At 46.4% G+C, this 20,320-nt stretch overlaps 1 protein-coding gene across 2 annotated transcripts in view; it reads left to right on the top strand.

The window, feature by feature from the left end:
* The first annotated feature begins 386 nt into the window (after nucleotides 1-386).
* The window catches only part of ADPRHL1 (ADP-ribosylhydrolase like 1), a 555,702-nt gene continuing 535,768 nt past the window's right edge, over nucleotides 387-20,320 (top strand). The window contains exon 1 of one of the 2 annotated variants that reach the window (XM_086934704.1): nucleotides 387-683. In XM_086934704.1, the coding sequence (XP_086790830.1) occupies nucleotides 470-683 (214 nt within the window). In that variant the 5' untranslated portion in view covers nucleotides 387-469. The remainder of the gene's footprint in view (nucleotides 684-20,320) is intronic. The other variant, XM_086934705.1, reaches the window with a different exon arrangement.

Raw genomic sequence — 20,320 nt, forward strand, 5'->3', positions numbered from 1 at the left:
GGTGATGTAAAGGGGTCATATGTTTGTTTCCATTTTGCGTAGTTGGATTTACCAATGTCCTACATATGCCCTGCAAGATGTAAATATAAAAGGAAGCACACGTCTGTGTCATATGTTCTCTTTAAGTACACAACTTGCATTTGTAGGCAAAGCTTTTTCGATTCTAAAGTGTTGTCGGCATCATTCAGTTTCCTCTGTAGGAGTCCTTCACTGCGAAACACTGGCTATGTCGCACAGAAGTAATGTACACCCCAGCAGGATTAGGGACTTGGAAGAGAATAGAGAGCGAGCGGCTAAGTTTAGACTGTTGTTTTAGACAAGAGGGGCCGTGGCAGAGCCCAGAGGGGCGGGCCTTGCCTTATACAGAGCACCCCCATGCTGCGAGCAATAGCCAGTATAAGTCCAGGAGCGGCCGGACACAAAGGGGACAGCTGAGCTCCACGCGCCGCCGGAAGACAAAGGAGGAAGCATGGACAAGTTCAAGGCCGCCATGCTGCTCACCGGGGTCGGGGATGCGCTGGGCTACCGGAACTTCAGCTGGGAAATCTGCGGCTCAGGTGTGCAGATCCACCGGGAGCTGAAGGAGCTGGGCGGCCTGGAGAAGCTGGTGCTCTCCGTCGAGGAGTGGCCCGTGAGCGACAACACCCTCATGCACATGGCCACGGTGGAGGCCCTGGTGGCAGGTAAGACTCTCGGAAAGCCAGGGGCAACCCGTGCTTAATTTGTAACACAATAAGTGCCGGGGCCCTCGTCAGGAGGCCACTGCAGCTTCCTCCACCCATTGCCCCTGACATCGCTGCCAATGACAGAACTTACCCAACTACTAACCACCAGGCTCCCAGAAGTGTGACTATTCAGGTCTTCAAAGCTCTAATGGTCGATTGGGCGGTAGGTATTTGTCATTTTTAATGTGTACTGTATTAATAAACAAATGTTGTTGCACTCATCTCTAAATTAAACAGACAGTGCCACCATGTGGCAGACTGTCATGAGCCGGTGCCAAGTCCTGGAAACCACCAGCTCAAATTAAGAAATGGGGGCAACAAACTAACAAGGCGAGCAGCATCCTAACCTTTAGAAAAGTTGTGGAACTTGAGCGTGGTGCTTCCGGAAGAGTGCACTGATCATATTACAGAATTTACACAAGGGGACAGCAATACTTCGACAGGCTTTCATGATAGAGACCTTAAGCAGAACGTTGAACCTTTCGACCTTTGAGGGGACTTTGACAAATGTTTTAAATAGACTTTCGAAAGAGCTAAAACCTAGTTAAAGTGGCTAGTTTCCAGGCCACAATCTGCCTGATGAAGGGGCCTCGGTGTTTTTAAATGCTGACCACCAAAATACGAACTAGCCTAATAAAGATGGCACTTCTGCATTGCTGCCTATGCTTGCATTTTCACTTTTTTTGCTCCCAGCTGACACGGGTTTTGCTATATTTTGAATTGATTTAGGACAGAGACAAATCACAATTGAATATCCTGACCACATGCTTAAGAACAGCAAATAAAACTTGTTGATTCATTAAATGTCTTATTGTATGATGTACACTTTGTTTCCAACCCCGCTCTGCGTCTTCTGAAAGTGCACCAGTATTTTTGTGCCCTTGTACTATAGGGTCTCAAAGTGCTTAGAAGTGTGGAATGTCTGAGAAGAAACACGTTGGCGCTGTAGAAAAAACTCATGAGATAAATAAGATTAAACCATTGTTCCAGTTTTTTATTGCCAGAAGTAAACCCACACAAGGGACATCGAAGGGTTTTTATTTTTGGCTTAAGCTCAGCCCGTACTGACAGATGAATGGCACAGTGGAAAATCTTTTGATGTCTTTCCATTCATCACTGTCAGTTATTGCTTCTCATGCCTGTGAATCTTGAGTTAACAGTTGTCCTTTGATGATGTGCGTCATTTGTTGGTTTTAGGATTGATGCCTGTGCACTATTGTCAATTTCAAAATGGCATAGTAGTGATCCCCCCTCCAAAGTCACAGAGAGCTTGCAGAGGATAGGGTATGTATTTTTACCGTAGTGTGTCATTTGTACATTCTCCGTTGTTTCTCGGATCTAGAGGTGACCTTACCCGCAAGCTTTAGAGGTGAAGGGATCCTGTGTACCACTCATGTCTGAGCAGAGCAACTATTATGTGTGCCACTGCATCATAAGCTGCCAGGCAGACAGGTCTAAATTTAGTGCCCAGTGTTCAATTGAAGGGAATGCTCGCTATCCTGCGAACGAATGCTAGGCCGCAGGCCCAACGCACTGTGATATCTGCTCCACTAGAGATAGGCCTGGGAGGCTGCCCAACGCTATCAGGAGAGGAGAGGCCTGTAGCATTCTTCAGACAACCGTGTGCGATAAAAGGACCCATACCTTCTTACTCAGCACCATAAAAGCTCATCGCGCCAGTCAGGCGGTCTAACCACTCACAGCAGCCATTTTGAGACACAGGTTTGTGCCTCCTCTTCTCGCTGTGATTAAGATGTAAAGCTATACCTATATCTGGCAGATGATGAGCATCTATAATGGGAGGGTTTGGTTTCCTGTTTTCTGTTTATTTGTGTTTCTCTTTTTAATTTGTAGGACACCTTTGCCTTTTTCTTCTTCTTCTTATAGATTATATATATTAGCAATAACATATTTTTGAGCAATTGAATTATAAAATGTGTCCTCAAGGAATCTTTTGATAGCAGGTTCTTTGAGGTGCACTAGAGTGTACGCCGCTGCTTTTTGTAAATTTCAAGGTATTACAAGTGAAACGCTTGTTTTTCAGATATGCAAAGTACATTTTACTCAAAAGGGTGCACTTATGCATTCAGGCCCCAATAACGCAGAAAAGCAAAAACCTGAAACGTGGGATAACAAGCATTTGCAATGCAATAGGTCTCGTAAATGACAATGTTTTTTATATATGTGTTTTGGTTTGGAGTGGAGTGAATGTATGTGGTTTAGAGTGGAATTATGTGGGTTGAATTGAAATTGTTAGTTGTGGAATTGTGTGGTGTGTAGTGCATTTGTGTAGTGGAATTATGTGATATGGTGAATAGATAGGGATGAGAGCGGCACAGAATAGATAGAAAAGAAGATAGAGAGGGGTACGTAGTTTGTGCATCAAGTGGTGAACGCACTCTAGACATAGGAGCAGAAAGAGTGTACAAGAAAGGGAGAAAGAAGGGGAGAACAGGCCACAGACACAAAAAGAGGGAGCTCCTGTGTACACAGAACACATCCTAAGAAGAGGAGAATAGCGTGGGTTTGAGGGACCGAAATGTTGAAAAGGCAAGGGAAAGAAATCATGCTTGAAAACAGGAAGTGAACTAATATGAGCGTGGTGGGAAGAGTGCATGAGAGAGCGACAGAGAGGTGTGAGAAATTGACAGGAGAGAGAGAACGAGAGAGGGGCGAGTAGGAGAGGCACCTAGGGGGTGGGGGGCAAGAGGTGGGCTTTTGCATAGTGCTAGGTGGTACATAAAGGTAGCATGTGTGTGCAGGCAGTATAGAAAGGAGACAGGTAGTGTGAAGGAGGGAGGGATGAGAGGGTGTAGTGGAATTGTAAGATGAGAAGGGTAGTGGCAGTGAAAGGGAGAGATGAGAGGGGCAGTGGGTGTGTGGGAGAGAGATGACAGAGTTGGTGGAAGTGCAAGTTGGAGAAGTGTTGTTTTGGAATTGTTTGTTGTGAATTGTGTGGTGTGGTGGGGAGTTGTCTAGTGAAAGTATGTGGTATGGTGTGCTTTGGAAATATGCGGATAGTAATTCAATGGTATTAACTGTATTGGAAATATTTAGAGTGTGAGTTTGAGTTATGGTGTACATTATGTGGAAATGTATTGTGTGTTGTGTAGTGGCATGTTGGGGAGTTGAATTATATGGTGACCTGTCAAATTTTGTGGCATGATGTGGGAATTTGTGGTGTGTATTGAAGGTGTGTGGTGTGTTGTGGAATTGTGTTGTGTTGTTGAAATATGTAGTTTGGTGTGGAATTATACGGTGTGTATTTGAAATGTGTGGAGTTTAATTGTGTGGCATGTAACTGTGTGGCATTCAGTGGCATCCGGTACAAGTAAGAGCGGTGGGGCTTGGTGGGGCGGAGTCAATGGTGGTTCAAGTCGACAGATGACGGGGTAGGTAATATTAAATAAAAAAATAAAACCACCTACCTTGCACTCGCCATATGGTTTTATTTATTTTCTATTTAATATTACCTATCGTATAGACTGTCGACTTCCACCACCCCCAGACCCACCCCACCTCCCTACTTCCCCACTTCTCTTACCTGCTCCGACCGCCAATGGTGGCATTGAGTGAAATTAAACTTATTGGAATAAAGTGTCATGATGTGGAGTGCATTTATGTGGATTGCTCGTATGTGATATTGAGTGCATTTATGTGGGGCTTTTTTATGTTGTGTTGAGTGTAAACATGTGGAGTTTAGTTATGTTGCACCGAGTGTTATTATGTAGATATATATATATTATGTAATTATGTGTGGTGCTGCGGTGGTGGTGCTGTGCTGGTGCTCAGATGGTGCTGTGCTAAGGTGATGCTGCGCTGATGCTGAGGTGGTTCTGCGCTGATGCTGAAGTGGTGCTGCACTGATGTGGAGGTGGTGCTGTGCTGATGCTGAGATGGTGCTGTGCAGTTGTTGAGATGGTGCTGCACTGGTGCTGAGGTGGTGCTGTGCTGGTGATGAGCTCGTGCTGAGGTGGGGCTGCACTGGTGGTGGTGCACTGATGCAGAAGTGGTGCTGAGCTGATAATGAGATGATGCTGTGCTGATGTTGAGGTGGTGCTGTGCTGGGCCTTAGGTGGTGCTGAGTGATGCACTGATGCTGAAGTGGTGCTGCGTTGGTGCTGAGTTGCGGCTAAGGTGGGGCTGCACTGGTGCTGAGGTGGTGCAGCGTTGGTGCTCCGCTGATGCTGAGTTGGTGCTGCACTGGTGGTGGCGCATTGATGAGGAGGAGGTGGTGTGCTGATGCTGAGATGGTGCTGTGCTGAGGTGGTGCTCAGATGGAACTGTGCTGATGCTGAGGTGGTGCTGGGTCATGCTGTGGTGGTGCTGAGTCATACTGTAGTGGAGTTATGCTGAGGTGGTGGTGCTGCACTGGTGCTCAGGTGATGCTGAGCATGTGCTCAGGTGGTCCCCCTTCCACTGCCCTGTACCCACTCAATCTCAGTGATGCTGAGTTGGTGCTGTACGGTCGCGGTGCTGTGTTTGTGCTCAGGAGGAATTTCTGCTGATGCTGAGGTGATGCTGAGTGATGCTGTGGTGCTGCTGAGCCATGCTGTAGTGGTGCTGAATTATGCTGAGGTTGTGGTGCTGCATTGGTGCTCAGGTAGTACTGAACTTGTGCTCAGGTGGTGCTGAGTGATGCTGAGTTGGTGCTATGTTGAGGTAGTGGGCTGATGCCCAAGTCATGCAGCATTGGTGCTGATTTGCTTCTGAGGTGGGGCTGTGCTGGTGCTGAGATGGAGCTACGCTGATGGTGCACTGATGCAGAGGTGGTGCTGTGCTGATGCTAAGATGGTGATGTGCTGATGTTGAGGTAGTGTTGGGCTGGTGCTGCGGTGGTGCTGAGCTGGTGCTGAGGTGGGTGCTGCACTGGTGGTGGGGCATGATTAGGAGGTGGTGCTGTGTTGATGCCAAGATGGGGTTGTGCTGATGCTGAGGTGGTACTGTGGAGGTGCTCAGGTGATTCTGAATGATACTCAGGTGGTGCTGAGTGATGCTGAGGTGGTGGTGCTGCACTAGTGCTCAGCTGACCTGAGATTATAAGGCACATGCATGGGGGAGTACAGTACACAGCAAAGAAAATAATACACTGGGAGAAACACAGAACAGTGAAGAGGCACTGCTTAGGGTGGGAACATGCAGATTGAGTGGGTACAGGGCAGTGGATGGGAGACAAGTGCATAGGCTGGGGGAAGTGCATAGAACAGGAGGTTAGTGGAGAGGGAAAGATAATAGTTTGAAAGGAAGGGTAGTGGAAAGGAAAGGAGATACTGCACTGGGGAAGTGGTTGTGTGATGTACAAGGAAGGGGATGTGATGAGCATGCGGATGTGCATTTGTGGTCCACTCACATATTCTCTTAGGAGCACCCCTTCTTAGCAATATTTTAATGCTAAGCTCCAACCGACCTTAATAACACAGCCCACAACAACTTTTGATTGATGGTGAAGGACCACTGTTTGGTCCTGTTTGGACCAAGAATGTAAGGCTATAAGGATAAAAGACAAATGTATAGAGATTTAGGGAAGAGATATTTACTTTAAGCTACTTTTGAAGTTGTTTCCTTCACAAGCTCCTTGATACTTTGCAGTTGCTTTATAAATTCGGAATTACATTGCCAGAGATACATAGAATCCCCACACCAGGTGTGATTGCTCATGCCCATTGCATTCTGGGCCTTTCAGTTTTCCGCATGGAAGTTCCAGTTCACCAATATCAAATGGTGCCCAGTGTGTGGTGCTGCGGCAGTAGAGAGCCCCAAAACAAGGCAGCAATGGATTAAACTCCATAACAGTGGAGCTCAAAAACACTTTTTTTAAAGATAGGACTATATTTGGGCCAGAGCAGTTGCAAAAGAATCTCAAGAACGAGCACATTCAACGAATAATTAACAAGCATTTACAATGCAATAGTTCTCGCACTGGCATTATTTTGAGCTATTGACATTGTAAATTACATTGTTTTTTTGTTTTTCTAATGTAAAACATAAAGAAAAGGCATTTTTTATTTCTTTATCGCTGGGGATGTGGATCCATGTCTGGGTAGTGTATCCTATCCATTAAACGGGTACACATTACCATGGTGACCTGCTGAATCATCCGAGCCGAATCATCAGAAAATTCTTTATTGCTATAGATACTACAATATTCAATAAACAATGGGGTGACCCTGTGTCCCTCAGAACCTGGGTATCGTAATGCAAAAAGTACAATGGTTCTGTAGGGTATGAACACAATATTTCTTGTTAATACAATTCATTTTGAGGACAAGTCATTTTATGCACTTGTCGGATGTGGAAGCGTTTTTTTCGGAGCACACAATAAACACAAAAGAGAATTTCTGGGTATTACGGTATTTTATATAAATTAAATCATTTACCATTGTACTTTTTGCATTATAGATACTACAATGTTTGCTAAATTTTTACTCAGAACTACAAATGCTTGACTACACTGTCCTCGGCATTTGACCGAGTTAACAGATCCAAGTTGTGGGGCCAGCTTCTTAATATAGGTATTGACCCAAATATTGTGTATTTCCTAGCTGACCTTCATAAGGACCTTACCGCTACTGTCCGTTATGACAGAAAAGGGAACTGCACAGGGAAAATTAGTATCACCAACGGCGTAAGGCAGGGCTGCATTCTTGCTCCCCTGCTCTTCACACTATATATTAACGATCTGGGTGGAATACTGGGCACAGCATGCAAAGACATACCCAGGGCAGGGAAATACACATTGCCCGCATTACTGTACGCAGACGATGCTGCTCTTATTGCTAGAACTGCAGTGGGTCTGCAAAGCCTGTTGAACTCTTTTTATAATTTTTGATAAAACTGGATTTAATTATCAATTTTGGCAAATCCCATGTAATGGTGTTAGGCCACCATGCTAAGGCCAAAAAAAATGTCATGACTTTACACTGTAATGATTTATTGCACCATCAGGATTCAAGCAAGCCGGGCCGAAGACGGCTGAAATGCCAGAAACCGGTCCCCGGTAGCTTGTTTCCTTCCCAGTGTAAGAATTGGCTTTTGTAGTTTGGTTTGCCCTGTTCCCATCATGCACTGGGACAGGAACAGACTAATTTGCATACAGCCAGGTTCTGAAACTGGGATGGTGCAGTGAGCTAAAAAACGTTGTTGGATCTAGCCCTGATCTCTTGACTGGGTGAGAGTATTCTGTTTAATTCAGAGACTCTGTCCCTCACCACCCCTTGTTGTAAATATTTTTGTCCACCCTAAGCGTGGAAGGGTATACTCAGATGTGAGTCCCTTGCTCATTGCACCATCAGGATTCAAGCAAGCCGGGCCGAAGACGGCTGAAATGCCAGAAACCGGTCCCCGGTAGCTTGTTTCCTTCCCAGTGTAAGAATTGGCTTTTTTAGTTTGGTTTGCCCTGTTCCCATCATGCACTGGGACAGGAACAGACTAATTTGCATACAGCCAGGTTCTGAAACTGGGATGGTGCAGTGAGCTAAAAAACGGTGTTGGATCTAGCCCTGATCTCTTGACTGGGTGAGAGTATTCTGTTTAATTCAGAGACTCTGTCCCTCACCACCCCTTGTTGTAAATATTTTTGTCCACCCTAAGCGTGGAGGGGTATACTCAGATGTGAGTCCCTTGCTCATTGCACCATCAGGATTCAAGCAAGCCGGGCCGAAGACGGCTGAAATGCCAGAAACCGGTCCTCGGTAGCTTGTTTCCTTCCCAGTGTAAGAATTGGCTTTTGTAGTTTGGTTTGCCCTGTTCCCATCATGCACTGGGACAGGAACAGACTAATTTGCATACAGCCAGGTTCTGAAACTGGGATGGTGCAGTGAGCTAAAAAACGGTGTTGGATCTAGCCCTGATCTCTTGACTGGGTGAGAGTATTCTGTTTAATTCAGAGACTCTGTCCCTCACCACCCCTTGTTGTAAATATTTTTGTCCACCCTAAGCGTGGAAGGGTATACTCAGATGTGAGTCCCTTGCTCATTGCACCATCAGGATTCAAGCAAGCCGGGCCGAAGACGGCTGAAATGCCAGAAACCGGTCCCCGGTAGCTTGTTTCCTTCCCAGTGTAAGAATTGGCTTTTGTAGTTTGGTTTGCCCTGTTCCCATCATGCACTGGGACAGGAACAGACTAATTTGCATACAGCCAGGTTCTGAAACTGGGATGGTGCAGTGAGCTAAAAAACGGTGTTGGATCTAGCCCTGATCTCTTGACTGGGTGAGAGTATTCTGTTTAATTCAGAGACTCTGTCCCTCACCACCCCTTGTTGTAAATATTTTTGTCCACCCTAAGCGTGGAAGGTATACTCAGATGTGAGTCCCTTGCTCATTGCACCATCAGGATTCAAGCAAGCCGGGCCGAAGACGGCTGAAATGCCAGAAACCGGTCCCCGGTAGCTTGTTTCCTTCCCAGTGTAAGAATTGGCTTTTGTAGTTTGGTTTGCCCTGTTCCCATCATGCACTGGGACAGGAACAGACTAATTTGCATACAGCCAGGTTCTGAAACTGGGATGGTGCAGTGAGCTAAAAAACGGTGTTGGATCTAGCCCTGATCTCTTGACTGGGTGAGAGTATTCTGTTTAATTCAGAGACTCTGTCCCTCACCACCCCTTGTTGTAAAATTTTTTGTCCACCCTAAGCGTGGAAGGGTATACTCAGATGTGAGTCCCTTGCTCATTGCACCATCAGGATTCAAGCAAGCCGGGCCGAAGACGGCTGAAATGCCAGAAACCGGTCCCCGGTAGCTTGTTTCCTTCCCAGTGTAAGAATTGGCTTTTGTAGTTTGGTTTGCCCTGTTCCCATCATGCACTGGGACAGGAACAGACTAATTTGCATACAGCCAGGTTCTGAAACTGGGATGGTGCAGTGAGCTAAAAAACGGTGTTGGATCTAGCCCTGATCTCTTGACTGGGTGAGAGTATTCTGTTTAATTCAGAGACTCTGTCCCTCACCACCCCTTGTTGTAAATATTTTTGTCCACCCTAAGCGTGGAAGGGTATACTCAGATGTGAGTCCCTTGCTCATTGCACCATCAGGATTCAAGCAAGCCGGGCCGAAGACGGCTGAAATGCCAGAAACCGGTCCCCGGTAGCTTGTTTCCTTCCCAGTGTAAGAATTGGCTTTTGTAGTTTGGTTTGCCCTGTTCCCATCATGCACTGGGACAGGAACAGACTAATTTGCATACAGCCAGGTTCTGAAACTGGGATGGTGCAGTGAGCTAAAAAACGGTGTTGGATCTAGCCCTGATCTCTTGACTGGGTGAGAGTATTCTGTTTAATTCAGAGACTCTGTCCCTCACCACCCCTTGTTGTAAATATTTTTGTCCACCCTAAGCGTGGAAGGGTATACTCAGATGTGAGTCCCTTGCTCATTGCACCATCAGGATTCAAGCAAGCCGGGCCGAAGACGGCTGAAATGCCAGAAACCGGTCCCCGGTAGCTTGTTTCCTTCCCAGTGTAAGAATTGGCTTTTGTAGTTTGGTTTGCCCTGTTCCCATCATGCACTGGGACAGGAACAGATTAATTTGCATACAGCCAGGTTCTGAAACTGGGATGGTGCAGTGAGCTAAAAAACGGTGTTGGATCTAGCCCTGATCTCTTGACTGGGTGAGAGTATTATGTTTAAGTCAGAGACTCTGTCCCTCACCACCCCTTGTTGTAAATATTTACACTGTAATGGCCACAAGTTATCAAGAGTTTCCAGATTCCCTTGTCTGGGTGTAGTGTTTGACAATTGTTCTACATGGCATCCCCAAATGCTGGAGAAAAAAAAGGTTTTGGCACGTTCCATATCTGCAGTCCTCGGTTTCTCACGCAAACTTGGAGTGAAGCCCATAGAGGCAGTCTTAAAAGTGTATGCTGATAAATGTATAGCCATCGCTATGTATGGCGCAGACCTGTGGGGCTTTAGGCCTGTTAAATTTCTCCAAGTGATCGAAGATAACTTTTTAAAATCCATTCTTTCCTTGCCAAAATCCACAGCAAGTTTCATTGTACACCAGGAATGTGGGGTGGATTTTTTGGAAGATCGAGTTTCTATGGCTCCTCTTCTGAAATGGATATCTGTGTGGCTCAATCCAGAGCTTGAAGTTAACCATGAAATCCTGAAGGACTGCCTAAAATTAGATCATTGGAACAAGATCCCCTGGCTGAAATATGTTGAACAATTGTGTGTTAAGCTGGGAAGGCCTGAATTGTTCCACAATCCTTCTGCCCTTATGAAGGCTGATTTGAAGTGGGCCAAAAAAACTTTTTTGTTGTATAGTGGAATGGACAGAGAAAACAGGGAGCTGATCAAACCCTCTGTTAGGTCTCATCAAATGCTTGTCTCTTTAGACCATGAACCGGAACTTTATTTGAAGGTCGTTAACAATCCAAACCACAGGTACCTTCTTACCAAGTTCCGATTGAATAAAGTCCATTTGTTAATTTCCGGCCGCCCTGGCTGAACCAGGGACTCAGAACTTGGCATATGTAATTGTGATGGCTACTCAATTATGGACACTGCCCATTACCTGTTCTTTTGTACCCACTTTAAAGACATTAGAAAAAAATTAATTATCCCCCTGTTAAAGGGGAGAGGGTTTAGGCAGGTTAAACCAGCTTTATTATATCTTCAGATGTTAACTGATATCTGGGAAATTTATAACGTGGCCAAATTTTTCACCATTGCAGTGAGACTGGGTAAAAAGAATTAATTGGATGTAAAATACCCATTACTAATATTGCCTATTGTATAACTGAATCTGTTTTTTTATTCTGTAATGTATTTATTAATGCTTGCCTCTTTTTTACTGTTAAATGTAACTTTTTTTAATGATGTATTGTGATCCCTGGACCATTTTTTATGTGTGTCTTGTACTTTTATGGTTTTGAAAATTGAACCGAATAAAGTATTTCTTGATGATGTATAAATAGCTTGGTACAGATTGTACAATTATTCTCATTTTACAAAGTCAGCATTCATGCACTTTGGTAAGGCAAATAGACGCAGCGAGGCAATTTTAATTTTATGACAAACAAATATAATTAACTGCATGGATGTAAGAGCATGGATGGAAATATCAAGGCACTATAAGTGACAGGCAAAAACCTACTGGCTTTGGCAGCGCTTAACGTTATGGAACAGCAGTGCTAAATACTTGTTGTTTTAAACTGAGTGTTGTTGGTGTATTGCTTTGTTTACAAATAACAGTCTCTATTGGTGTTGTGGGGGAGCAGGCTTTAAATCTTGATTATACTTGTGAGCAGTGTAGGCCTAACTTTGTCCGCTCTTCTGGAACTGTGTGGTAATGTATTATGCTTGTTTGTGATACATTGATACCGCATTAAACCTAGACTTTCTGTAACCATTTAACACCATTTTTGTTTACTGATGAGAATATGTGCATAATTTACAATGACGTTGCCTAAAGTCAGTCCTCCATACACACTAAATCTAGGGGGGAAACATCCTTTACAATGGAACCGTTACAATGCGGTACCGTTACAACGCAGGATTTACAACGAAAGTCGTTACAACGACTTTCGCTGGAGGGCGCTCTAGGATAGGGGATAGTTTAATTTACTATCCAACACCTTCCCTGCTATCCACGGGGACTGGAGTTGGAATAGTAAATTAAACTATTCACTATCCAGTGCTCCCCAACGCAAGTCGTTGTAATGACTTGCGTTGGTAAACCTGCGTCGTAAAGGTACGCGTTGTAACGGTACGCGCTGTACCGATACATCAATCTAGAGGTGGCCATCATATGGAAACGTTATATAATTTTACTTGGATTTAGGCTGCATTTTGTCTGTGTAACTGAACTCTATTTGCTATTGAGAGAAGGCAATTCTGTTGGTCAGGTGACTATTTAAGATCTTTATAGCTGGCTTTCAGGTAACAAGAACGTCAATTTAGTTTAACATGCAATACATAATTATATGGACTGCTGAAGAGCTTTGCGTGGGTCAACAGGGGTTAAAAGACATTGTCATTTACAACATCATTACTTGATTAATGCTTCACGAAGGGAAAAAAAACCAATAACATTTCCAATGCCAATAGCTCAAAACAATGTCATTGCAAGACCCATTGCATTGTAAATGCTTGTTATTATTACATCGCTTTGCATTATGCCACTGGTCAGACCCTTCACAGCGCTGCTCGTTGACCCAGTGTAAGTGGGACATGGGGGGCGGAGGACACAATGTTGTCCAAGAGTCCTCAACACTCTGCCTGATCTGTTTCTAGGCGCTTGAAAAGCGCCTTATATAGAATTTACACAAGCGCTACTAAATTATTTGCGTGTGGGCTTCCCTCCCCCTGAAAAGTCATATTTGTTTAAATCTTGATAAAAAGTGAATCAGCGTGTTATTAACGGTAAATGTTGGTGTCTCTCGTCTGTGCTCACAAGATCAGCTTTTACTCGCAGTGCGCAGTGCTTTGTTTTCTGTCAGGCACTGGGAGATTAAGTGATTTGCCCTGAATTACAGGATGTTGAGAGTGCCTGCAGAGACTCGAACCAGGTTCCCCAGCTCCAAAGTGGGAAACCCCGGCCGTTACGCCATATCTGCATTTTAAGTACCTTACATGCCTGTCCCATTATTTGTTCTGTAAAGTGCTGTATAAATAACTTCAGTACGCTATATAATTTCCCCTAGTTTCTTGGTAAAAGAGGATTGGGCTGCTCGCTGTCAGTAGCCTGTAAGCATGTTGGCACTTCATAAATAGTATAATTACAATGATGAACGTTGGTGTCCGCGCCTACGTGTTTTCTTTGAAAAAGAACTGAAAGAGAGCGGGTGACATAAGAAACCCATTGTACTAATCCACCGAGCGCTGCCTGAAAGTGTTTTGTAATGTATTTTCTCAGTTTGTGGAAAACGGCTAATCTCGGGTTACTGGATATTTAAAAATAAAATAGATGTCGATTTTTTTTTTATTTCTCACGCAAATTAACTTGCAAGCTGAGATATGAGCAAAAATTTGCTTTTGGTGAAAGAAAAACATCTGCTATGCTGCAAGAACAAGAAACAAGGTTCCCAGGTCAACAATCCAGCCATTCAAAGTAAGCTCACGGGAACTGGCCGGCCCGCAACCCGCCCACTTGCAGTGACCTGGTAGCAATGAAGCGTTACCTGCAACCCGGTCACCGGTGCAAGGTTCCTCAGGCCCCAGGGCACTGGGTCTTTGCTGACGCAGTACGGGTGAGGAGCGAGGAAGCCCCTCCCGCCCTCAACGGACTTGGGCTTGCAGCGGCGATGAGCATAGATATCCCTAGGCACCTGGGCCGGCGGCGGTGATTGCAGGGGGAGCAAATTGGTTGCGCTTGACTCTGGCCAGCTGTGGTAATGAGTACAGAGTTCCCGAGGCTCCTGGGCCGGCGGCAGTGATCTCAGGGGCAGCTTTTAATTCCGGTCTTCAGTAGGGTGCAGACACCCACGCACAGCACCACAGGGGTGATTTAAATAATGCGCTCAGTCCAGGCCAGCGGCGGTAAATTTTGGGGTGACAAATTAGTTTCACATGCCCTGGACTGCAGAGGCATTTTTCATGGTCCCAGGGCCCTTATTAAATAAATAAAATGACGGCCCTGGATTTCCAATGCATGCGTCTTGGCGGGAATATAGACCAGGGTTGTGAGTCGCCCCCTCCTCCCGGCAGACGCTGGGAAGGAGAGCCCGGCCGGGTTGGGTTGGGTGTCTGCTGCTGAGTCCACGGCCCAATCAGAGAACCACAGTGGTGCGTGCTGCAGGCATGAAGGCAGCGTGATTGCCTGGAAAGCAAATGCCGTGCTAAAGTCTCCCTGAACCTTTCTTTGACACGCCCCATCAGATAAGAGAAGAATCATAAAACTCAGAGATGCCATAGACTCGGTGTACCAAGGGCGTGCACAGAAAAGCCACAGGGCGGTAACCAAAAACCCTGCAGAGCAATGGCAAGACAGGGTTTTAAATAAATATCGACCTTGCCCAATAGAAACCATGGGCGGGATCAGAAGTCCTTCTCCAAAAAAGACTTTTACCCCAATAAATCTCGCTGCATGAGCAGCGCTGCGCGCTGCAACGCTAGACGAGACCTAAAAATGATTCCACTTTTAAGAGTGTTCCACTCACCTGCTGGGGCCTGAACACACACCAAAAAGTCGCAGTTCAGCTCCAGCTTGCTAACACATAGGCTTCAAATGCTCTGTCACTGCTGGTCCAATTGCTGAAATATTTAGCACCCGGGGATAAAATGTCGGCCTTGTTGGCCACCTTCCACCCCTGTCCCTCTGCCACACCCACTGACACTGACAGTTTATACATTCACAATAACCAGATGTGGTCACCTCTGCAAGCAACATGTGCCCTTCTAACCCCAGGCTGCAGAAAGTTAAATTCAAGGGCCAGTAAAAGGAACATGTTTCAACCTCACCAGCGACATGCAGGGCTGTAGTGAAAGAGAACTGGAACTGGGGGGCAACAGCCTTCCAAGCGCCTTGCACTCATATCCAGTTCGGAGAAACCCCGGGAAAACAAGTAAATATTGTACTCAAAGCCCACACTGCCTGCTCTACTCCCTGCTGCACCAGTCATAAAAACAAAATCACTGTTACATAATGGGTTTACTAAGGGTTAAAAATTCACTCATCCACCACAACATCACCTTAGAAAGCATACAAACAACCTAATGCAAATGCACTTCCATCGATCAAATGGTCACAATGAGAAACTCGAGGAGGGATGTCCAGAAACGTGCAAGGTTACGTCTACCAAACGCACACAGTCAAGCATAGATATAACTGCAAGCTCCATTACACACCAATTCACTCACATGGGGGATACAATCATAAGGGAGAAGACACGAGCACGCCCCCTGAGATAACCTGAAAAAAGGGGCACAAAACTCCAGTTATAGATAAGAGAAGAGAGAGTTGCAGGGTTCAAGTTTAGAGCAGGGTGTTCAGATAAAGACACACCAACAGACTACTCAATTACACATTACACTGAGACTCTAGTACAGACTGGTCACTCACAGTCTGACCACACTTTATAGATGGGTAGTACCTCACGCCGAAGCTGATCCTTCCACGGACGCTGTCAGCTACGTTGCTCTGCCGTAGGTTTGAGCGAAGGAAGAGGCCAGGCTGTGGCAGCTGGCAGAGGGACACCCGCAGCCTGGGCCAGACAGGTGCCAGCATGGCCCAGTTTAAGAGGCATAGGGGAGAGAGGAGGGGCAGAGGAAGAGAGGTGAGGCCATGGAGGACAGCAGGATTACTGGATGGGAGGAGGGAGGGACAACAGAAGGGGGATGTGACACAGAAGGCAGGAAGAATCAGAGGATGGGAGGGACAGAGGAGGGCCAAGGAAGAGGAGGATGGAGCAAGGAATCTTAGTGTGTGGGGAAGGGCATGAAAATGTTGCTGAGGTGAAAGAAGAGGCATTCATCACAACATCAGCTACTAATAAATCTATAAGGAAGACTGTTGCAAGCAAAGCACCAACAACATGGTCAATAAGGCACTTCGAAATTAAAAGTGTGAATTAACTGGTGCATCAAGAAATTGAGGGTTGGGGAGAACGAGTACGAAGACACGAAGAGGAGAAAGGCTGTGAGAGCCAGTTAGGGGCCGGGGTGGAGCCTGTGGATGGAACTGAACTTCCCCAGGGAGAAGATGGGCTTGACCACAAGGGATTGGGTCTGCTAGCAGCAGCAATACCTAGAAGTCCATTTTCTTCCTCGCTGCCCGGCGAGAGAAAGGGAGAGCAGCAAGAGTAGAAAAGGCTCGGATGAACACAGAGGAACAGGGCAGGCATAAGAGAAAAGTGAAGGAAGGGGCGAATGAGGGCCGGGCACATTATGGAGAAGGATAGAGATGAAGAGGCCAAGGCCACGTGTAAATGGAGTTAGCAAGCAATTGCAACAAAGGCTAATAAAAAAGGAGTGCGCAGAAACTAAACATATGGGACATAGCGAAAGGATCCATGTCGCAGGGGCAGTCTCCAGGGCAGGAACAAAACAGCCAAAAGGCATGACAAATGTTAACTATTCACCAACGGCACCCCAGGAATTTCGAAAGGCAGACCAAACTACTAATGAAAAGTGCTGGGCGTGTTCGAAGCCCATAGAGTGAATACAGCATGACTCTAAGACAGGGCATGCATGCTTCCTAGGCTCGACCTAAAAAAGTAAGACCAGTTAGACAGTATTAGATTTTCTTTCTATATTTTTGATTTTCATATTGAAGTGTGCAGAACCCGTACTTAAACACTGTAAAATGAAGGCTATTTACTGTGAATCTTGGGTCACTATTTCAGGTAAGAAAGGGTAATTTTTACCAGTTGCCCAGCCCTTTAGGTTTCCCAAGTCCATCTGTGATGTGCTGCTCCAGTCCAGGAGTTCTTTTTAACATCCTGTGACTTGTAGTATTGTTTATTCCATATAAAACAGGACTAGAAGTCCCAGGATTCAGAGAAAAAAACCCTGACTGGAGCAGCACATCACACATGGACCACAGAAAAATGGCAGCTATTGATGCCACAGTGGCTGAGGTTTTGAATGTTGTCAGTGGTCTTTATCTTTTTGTGGATGCATTTTAGCAGTAGAATGTTTTCCATGTTCTGCAGCAACTTTGTCTGGTTAAACAGAAGTTAGTGTAGAACCAGGCTTTTGGAAAGCTGAGTAATGTTGTTCACAATGCCCATATTTCATCCTTAATTCTGCGAAAAAAAATAATGGACTTCGGCTCGGAGCGCTTATACTTCATAGTTAGGAAGGCAATGGGGTGTATTTACAAGGAGATATGGCCACCAAAAAAACATTTTTAGCAATGTTCTGGTGGCGATATGCCTCTCCATATTTACAAATTAGCGTTAAGCCACTTTTAGATAAGAATAGATAAGAATTTCACTCAGTCAAGCGTGCATGCTGCGTTTCAACAGAGTTGCAGAGAAATAGAGATACAGGCGTTTTCAATAAAAGGATTTATTGAACAGTCTTCTTTCTCATGCAAAAGAAATGAACTGCTACAATCGTAATGCAGGATGCAAAGTATAATGCGTACAGCAAGAACAATATTATAAAATGATACTGTAAAGCATGAGGTGGATGTCCAGTCGCTGAGCGACCTGTATCAGGATGGAGCATTGATACCCTATGAGACTCTAGTCGCAGACGCTGGGCTTTCCCCAGGGGGTTTCCTAATACACAGGTCCCTAACGGTGCATATGGCAGCTAAATAGGGCGATGTTGCGGAAGAGCCGGCACAGCATCTGACGGTACAGTACCTACACGTTATGGGCAGAGGCAGCCATTTAGTCAAATGGTTCGCTGCATCGCTATGGACACATACAGAGCAGGACCTAACCCCGTTATGGGTGAAATGGGAGAGAGATATGGGGCGACCGTTAGCAGACAGAGAATGGGACAGGGTCCTAAAAAGCCCGGTCCGCATAACCAGAAATATGAGGTTCCTCCAAATTCAAGTATACATAGTACATAGGGCCTACCTAACCCCTGACTTAATAAATAAATACTTTCACAGGGCGGACGCCTCTTGCCCCAGATGCGGGGAAGTGAATGCAGATCTCCTATACATCCTGTGGTGCTGTCTGGGCCTCGGCACATACTGGAGGGACATTCACACACTACTTACACGGAGCACCGGCCGCATCATCCCTTGCGATTGGCCTGAGTATCTTCTACACCATTTCAAAAGGCCACCTAAGGACAAAGCGTCATCCAGATTCCTCGACCTGGGGATGGTGACGGCAGTACGACTCCTCACCAGGAGATGGAAGGCGAGGGACCCACCCAGCACTAGAGAGTGGGTCCTGTCTCTCTCGTCATGGGCTTGAGCGGAATGGACAGCCATCCGGAGGGAGGAAACTATGGGTCTCCGTAAGAAGCCCATCGCAGAGAGATGGGAACACATGTTAAACACACTGCAGGAGGAGGAGACGGCGGGGCACTAAGCTGACGCAACAGGCGAGAGGGGCGGGGCACTGAGAGCGCCACATCGGACAAATCCTCTGGTGCACCGCGCGACGCAGCGGCGAGGCTACATTTGGGCGTGGAGCCGCGAGAGTCAAATGGATGGGAACAGTGGAGGGGGGGGATTGGGCTGGAAGGGTCGAGAATCGGGGCAAACGGTAATGTGATTTGGTGACAGTGTCATAGTTAGCTGTTTTGTTCTATTGTAGGGGTGGGCGGCCAGCTACGCTCCGTGCACGGAGTGTGCGTAGTGCCGCCTACTCCGCATTTTGCGGAGCGGTCGTAGCCAGGCGGCACTACGCACGCTCCGCAGACGGAGCGTAGCTGGCCGCCACCCGCCTCCCTCCCGCCCTCCCTAAATACTTTCAATTAAAGGAGTAAAATAATTAAAACGCACTTACCTTGCCCGCCGCTGCCCGCCGCGTCCCTGGGCGAGCCCCGGGGACGCGGCGGGCAGTGGCGGGCAAGGTAAGTGCGTCGTAATTATTTTACTCCTTTTTTTTTTTTTTTTTTTTTTGAAAACCTTTATTGAGCCTTCACAGTTATTACACAGCTTGTCGCCTACAACCCAACCGGGCCGGCCGCTATGGAGGCGTTAGGCAAATTAAATATTCACTATCACAATACAATTGCACCTGCGGTCGTGAGGACGTGAAGGTAATGATCCAGAAAGAAATTGTGAAGAAAAATTGCGCATGGTCCATGCTGAATTAAGAGGTTTTCGTTTTCTGTTTTGCACCTAAAAAAGAACAGTCAAAACTTCGGGAAATCACATAGCCATCGATACAGGAAACTTAATGCCAGTTAGGTGGAAGCGTACTTCTGAGTCCGAGCCATCAGCACTTTGCACGTCTTGTTAGGTACAGTGTGAGCCTTCCCCTCCGGTATCCCGCCCTCTCCCGGTGTCGCCCCCCTCCATCACTAAGCCCGTCCCGCACATTCATTCTTCTTCGTCTGACTCTAGTGTGTCACCTTCAGGAAGTGGCTCGCAAATTTCACCTCGGTAAATGTTCCATGGGGACCAAACTTTGTTCCACTTGGCCGGACACCCCCTGTTCAAATACACTGCCCGTTCTGTGACCATGGCCCTGTCCATATTGACACACCATTGTGAGGCCTTCGGTAGGTCCGCCACCCCCCAGCGCTGCGCGATATCCCTCTTAGCCATCATCATTCCTAGCGTTACCCAGAGGCGGCCATGCCGGGACAAGTCAGTTGGCTCCCACACATTAAGAAGGCAGCGACGAGGGTCTGGGAGCACTGAGACCTCCAGCACTTGTGATATGGTGCGCATGACCTGACGCCAATAGGTTTGTATAAGGGAGCAGTCCCAGAGTGTGTGGAAGAGTGTGCCCTCCTCCCCGCAGCCCCGTAAGCAGAAGGGGTCAGGGGCTCGCTGTATGCGGTGAAGCAATGTCCTGGTGTAATATGTTCTGTGCAAAACCTTGAGTTGGATGAGTCTCATTCTAGAGGATATGCCCGCTTCCTTAGGGGATGCTAGTGCCTCATTCCATTCATGTTCATCCAATTCCCCCACGTCTTGCTCCCATTTACCCTTAAGAGGCACTAGCGGGTCTGGGGAATTGTTAAGGAGTTTTCGGTAGGTGAGGGAGGTGGCCTTTTCCACCATGTAGTCGGTCAAAAGG

Source organism: Lissotriton vulgaris, chromosome 8, assembly GCF_964263255.1.
Source record: "Lissotriton vulgaris chromosome 8, aLisVul1.2, whole genome shotgun sequence".
NCBI classification, from domain to species: Eukaryota; Metazoa; Chordata; class Amphibia; order Caudata; family Salamandridae; genus Lissotriton; species Lissotriton vulgaris.